This window comes from Vigna unguiculata, chromosome 6 (assembly GCF_037176805.1).
Source record: "Vigna unguiculata cultivar grain cowpea cultivar isolate G323 ecotype 2 chromosome 6, ASM3717680v1, whole genome shotgun sequence".
In the NCBI taxonomy this organism is placed as follows: domain Eukaryota; kingdom Viridiplantae; phylum Streptophyta; class Magnoliopsida; order Fabales; family Fabaceae; genus Vigna; species Vigna unguiculata.
Genome location: NC_140797.1, coordinates 28,233,488 through 28,239,269, shown reverse-complemented (window position 1 = coordinate 28,239,269; position 5,782 = coordinate 28,233,488). Strand labels below are relative to the sequence as shown.

The window sequence follows — 5,782 nt, the reverse complement described above, 5'->3', positions numbered from 1 at the left end:
GGCCACCACTCTCCGTTCTTGCATCAGAACACATCCCAATTCCTGATGAGAGGCATCACAGTAAACCTCAAAAGGTTTACCGGTATCAGGAATCACCAACACTGGAGCGTTAGTCAACTTTTGCTTTAGCTTTAGGAAGCTCTCTTCACACCGACCGGTCCAAGCAAAAGGTTGATCTTTGCGGGTTAACTGGGTCAAGGGTGCTGTTATCCTGGAGAATCCTTCAATGAATCTCCTATAGTAACCTGCCAGCCCCACAAAACTCCTTATTTCAGTCACTGACTTAGGGCGTTCCCAGTTTAGCACAACTTCTACTTTAGATGGATCCACTGATATGCCCTGAGCCGAGATCATGTGCCCCAAGAACTGAACTGAAGTCATCCAAAACTCACATTTTGACCGCTTCGCATACAACTGCTTCTCCCTCAGTATGCCTAGAACTATCTTCAGATGTTCCGCATGTTCTTCTGGGTCCATGAGTAAATCAAGATGTCATCTATGAAAACCACCACGAACTTATCGAGGAATGGCCTGAAGATTCGGTTCATGTAGTCCATGAACAAAGCGGGGGCGTTAGTCACACCAAACGGCATCACCACATACTCGTAGTGTCCGTAGTTGGACCTGAAAGCGGTCTTCTACACATCATCAGACTTGACTCGAATCTGATGGTATCCTGATCTCAGATCAAACTTGGAGAACACTGCAGCACCGTGCAACTGATCCATCAAGTCGTCAATTCTTGGCAGATGGTACTTGTTCTTGATGGTTAGCTTATTCAGCTGCTTGTAATCCACACAGAGTCTGGAACTACCGTCCTTCTTTTTAACCAGTAACACCGGCGCTCCCAAGGTGATACACTCGGCCTGATAAACTATTTTTCTAGCAGCTCTTCAATTTGTTTCTTCAACTCCACTAGCTCAGCAGGAGCCATTTTGTAGGGTGCTATGGACACTGGCCCTGCTCCTGGCACCAGGTCAATGGAGAACTCTATCTCCCTAGTAGGGGGTAGGCCAGGCACATCCTCAGGAAACACATCTGAGAAATCCCCCACTACAGGCGCCTCCAAGGGTCCAATCTCAGTCTCCACGAATAACTGAGTCAGAATCAAGAAGCATTGAGACCCTTCCTTTATTGCCTTGTCCACCTGCTGTGAGGACACCAACAGGTCTTCATCTTCTAAGCTAGGAAACAACACTTTCCTTTCGTTGCAGTCAATGAGAATGTGATTGGCAGATAGCCAATCCATCCCCAAGATGACATCTAGTCTCACCAAGGGTAAACAGATGAGATTTACCCTGTACTCGTGCCCCTCAACCTCGATCTTGCACCTAGCACACACGGTCGAGGTTCTGACCAACCTAGAAGCAAGTGTGGACACAACCAGGTCATACTAGAGCTTTTTCACCGGAAGACCCAACTCCACCACTCTAGATTCCGACACAAAAGAATGTGTCGCTCCCGAATCAAACAGAACATGCAAGCTCCTACCAACTATCACACAAGACCCGATGATGAGGTTACCTGATCCAGCTGCCTCAGCACCAGTGACAGCGTACACCCGACCCGCCGCCTATGGTCTCGCACCTCCCCTCGACGGCTGTGACTAAGGCTGTGGTGAAGGCCTCGGTACTATGCTCCTGTCAACTGGGCAATCCCTGATGAAGTGGCCCACCTGGCCACATCTATGGCATGTCCTCCTATCAAAAAGCTGGGGGCAGGCACTTCTCAGATGGGGCCCCCTATAGTGGAAGCACTGTGGCCTAGAAGGCTGGCACTTCTGGGGCTGATGTGAGAACCTCCTAGGCCCCTAGGGCTGAGGCCTAAAGTATGACTTCCTTCTGTCGTCATGTTTGCTCGTGGACCCAGATGGCCCTCCCACCTTCAGTTGAGACCTCTGCTGAGCTTCAACTTCAGCCTTGAGCTTCTCCATCACTCTTGCCTTCTTTACCAAGGTAGGGAATTCCTTGATAGAGAGCGGAGCCACCATGAGCTTGAGGTCACCCCTCAACCCATTCTCAAATTTTCTACACTGCCAGTCTTCTGCCATCTTCAGGGTGTGGAATCTACCCAAGTGTTTGAACTTTTCAGCGTACTCCGACACTGACATGTCTCCTTGCATCAGCTGCAAGAACTCAACCTCCTTCGCATACCTCACACTATCTGGGAAGAACTCAGCATAGAACTTCTTCTTAAACAGTTCCCAGGTGATGGTCTCATGGTTGTCCTCCAACATCATCTTCATGATGGACCACCAATGCACGACCTCTCCAACAAGAAGGTACTCAGTGTATGCCAGCCTGTTCTCTGCAGGACACCTCTTAGCATCATAGATTCGTTCCATGTCCCGCATCCACTGATCAGCTCCATTCGGGCTAACTTTGTCATCAAAGCGGGATGGATGGTGTTGTAGAAAATCCTCCAAACTCCACTCTTGCACTCGTGGTAGTGAAGCTCGAGAAGAACCAACGGCTGAACGGTTTTCCCCTATCTGATGCAGGGCTTCCAAGTGCCTCTGCTGAGTCGCTTCTGCTGCTAGTCTTGCAGACTCCATCTGTTGCAAGGCTAGATTCTGTTGATTCACCATGTTAACGTTCTGCTGTTGCATGGCTGCTATCATCGCCTCAATTACTCCCACCAAATGAGGATTATCTGGGTTTGGAACAGGAGGTGGAGGAGGTCTAGGTGCCATAGTTCTGATCACACAAAGAAGGAACCATCAGATTATTCAACAGGTGCTACAACCATGCCAAACACGTTACGAGGAACACACAACAGAAACTAAGCAAGGTCACACCTACAGATCCTAAAGGAATCACTGCTCTGATACCAAAATTGTAACATCCCGTTTTCATAGTTTTTAAACTATTAAACAAAACATTTAAATTTTAATAATTCAGAAGCAGATGATGACGTAGGCCAATATAATATATAATACAGTCATCCTAAAAAATAACCATACATACACTGATCAACATATACAGCCCATACATTTCTAAAGGGTTACAAAACACCCGATCAGCTTAAGCAAAAAGAAAAGGCTACATCTACAACTGGTACGTCTAACATAATCATCTCACGTCCCGGAGAGGTGTATCCTCACCTGCACTTTTATCTGCTCACGCCATTGAATAGGGATGATCATTGCAAATGTAGAAGACACACATAACACACCATAGAAACTAGAAGGGTAAGCTAACTTGAACGAAGAGCAAACCATGCAATTTAATTTATACTAAGGCAGAAAACAGGATTTATTACACAATCTATCAAAATCATCCAATTAATCCCAACCATAACACACACACCATTCTAGACTCGATATCCGGATTATGTAAGTGGCATTGGAGCTCCTGGTGACTTGCACTTGAGATGGTTCCTAAACTCTGTAGAGTTTTAGGCACAAAGGGTATTCACCCAACCACTCTCAAGGTAAATCCTATCACACCAGTGCAGTAAGGGCTTTCTGCCCGGTTATTTTTCGCATTTTGCCTCGGGTCTGGAACCGAGGCATATTGGGGCAAGGCCAAAAGGCTCGGGTTTGAAACCGGTGCCATATACAAAGCTTTCTGCCTCGGGTCAGTTAGGACCGAGGCCATAGGTACTCTGCAAACCCACCTGGTCAGAAATCCCCTTCGATCCTCACAGTTCCGCACCGCGTCCACGATCCCCCGCGCGCGCGCCATGCCAGCCCCACCCACGCACGTATACAGGAACAGGTAATGGGCTCTCAGAAGCATGAACTTTGTGGACCGTGTAGACCCACTCCCTCCGGTTCAGATCGATGTCATGGGACTGCGCGAAGAGTCCCACTAGCCTGTTAGGGTTTTTCTCCCACACGCGAAATGCGAATTCCAACGACTTTGAGTCCACCTCGACGTCGTCATCGCAGATCAAAACGGCGTCGGTGGAGATGTGGCTAGGACGGGGGAGAAAGCGGTTGTTGAGGCTGGCGGAGGGTTGGGGGAGAAGCGAGATGGGCGTGGAGGAAGGGGAGAGGGAGAGGTTGCGGGCAAGTTGGTTGAGAACAGTTGACGCTGTGGAGGGATTTCCCCAGAGGACAAGCACGGAGGAGACAATGGGGGAGAGGGAGTATGCCACAGCCAGGGAACGGAGGAGGGGGATGCGCGACTCCGAGAAGCCATTCATCACAGCCTGTGGAAGATTTTGGGGAAGGATCGTGCTCACGGAGAGAGAGAGGCACTGGTGGTGCGGGGCGGAAGAATTTTGAACCCTAAATAAAGAGTATGGCTTCGGTTGTTAGAGGAACCGAAGCCATTGACCCCCTTTTGGCACCGGGTCTCCTTGGACTAAGGCCTATACCCCTGACTTCCAGCAACTTTTTGGCTTCGAGTCCTATTGGACCGAGGCCTATACCCCTCTTTGGCACCGATTTTGAGCGAACCGGGGCCTATACCCCTCTTTGGCTTCGGGTATTTGGAGAACCGAGGCCTAAAACTTGACTCTAATAACAAAAATGCCACCGCGCCACTATATGCTTCGGTTTCTGGTCAACCGAGGCATATAAGGCGAGGTAAAATGGGAATTCTGCACTAGTGTCACCTCTATGATGGATCAGATTCATAGACCAGGACCTCCTGCTACTCCCCCCGACGTAATCCATCATACTCTACTTGAGTCTTAATGGTTACTAGGAGCGTCAGGATGCCACCAATCTGAGTCCTCATGTCCTTACATTCACTAAAACCACATTCCTTAGGATTTCCCTTGAAACCCTATCTCCAACATGTTCTCATTCATACCAATATCACACTTAATTCCATCACACTGACCATCATGCATAAGAATTTCATACAGAACTAGCCATTATCAAATTCATGCAAGTAGTACAACATCAATTAGTCAAAAACAGTGAAAGGAGCCAATTTCTGCAGGGAATCTCGCTTAGGCTAGAGAGTCTCGCCTAAGCTAGATAGGTTGTCTCGCTTAGGCGGGCTACTCTCGCCTGGGCGAGACGCCTTACAGTGGCAAAATAAAAATCCTGGGCGAACTCTCGCTCAGGCTAAACTGGCTCACCTAGACGAGACGTTATCTCGCTCAGGCGACTCCAGCTCGCCTAGGCGAGATTTCGTGCAGTGACAGAGGTGATCTTCTGGTATTTTCGCTCAGGCGAGAGCTGTTCGCCTAGGCGAAAATACCAGGATTTCTCATCTGTTCTATGAATGCATCCTCGTCCAGATTCATCCCACACTCAGAATCACACACAGGCAACTTCAAACACCAATTAAACATAGAAACATACAATTCTACCACCCAAGAACACATCTCTTACGCAAATTGAGCTAAAAGTTAGCTTCCCTTACCTTTTTTCCAAGAACTAGATTGGTGGAGTCAATGGATAGCAAGAGAGCAGAATTCTTCCGTTTAACCTAGGAGAATCCATCATCAAGACAGGGGAGACGAAGAATAACATGATCAGATCCATAATTCAAAGAGTGCCTAGTGGATTCTAACTGGAATTGAGCTCAATTTGGAGATATAACCTACCTTGGAGGATGGAAGCTGAGGGAGGAACTACGGAGGGTCCTGCTGGCTGGTCCTTCCAGAGTTTGAGTATGGAAAGGCTGAAACAGTGAGATGGCAGCACAAAAATGAGAGAGTGGGAGAAGGTTGGATTACAGAGAAAATTGAGAGAATGAGAAAGAAGAGAGAGTGTTTCTGTTTTTAGAAGGAAAGAAAAAAAAAGCAATAGAGAGGGGTATCACATTAAGTACATACTCGATTATACCCTTATCTTTCCCCTTAAATCTTCTCAACTTTG

The 5,782-nt window shown here is 47.8% G+C and overlaps 1 protein-coding gene and 1 pseudogene across 1 annotated transcript; both read right to left on the bottom strand.

The window, feature by feature from the left end:
• Window positions 1–874: 874 nt before the first annotated feature.
• LOC114188432 (uncharacterized) lies at window positions 875–2,692 on the bottom strand. The gene is made up of 2 exons (XM_085675061.1): window positions 1,836–2,692; window positions 875–1,361 (listed from the first exon to the last, which is right to left on the bottom strand). The coding sequence occupies exons 1-2, from the start codon at window positions 2,690–2,692 to the stop codon at window positions 875–877; spliced, it is 1,344 nt and encodes a 447-aa protein (XP_085531187.1).
• Window positions 2,693–3,413: 721 nt separating this feature from the next.
• On the bottom strand, window positions 3,414–4,149 carry LOC146885722 (glycosyltransferase family protein 64 C3 pseudogene; annotated as a pseudogene).
• Window positions 4,150–5,782: the final 1,633 nt, after the last annotated feature.

Bases quoted from the DNA above. Each gene is read 5' to 3' on its own strand.
- LOC114188432 (XM_085675061.1), bottom strand. From the start codon at position 2,692: ATGGCACCTAGACCTCCTCCACCTCCTGTTCCAAACCCAGATAATCCT. The intron at 1,362-1,835 runs GTCATACTTTAG...ACTTGCTTCTAG, and splicing joins AAACATGACGACAGAAGGAA to GTTGGTCAGAACCTCGACCG.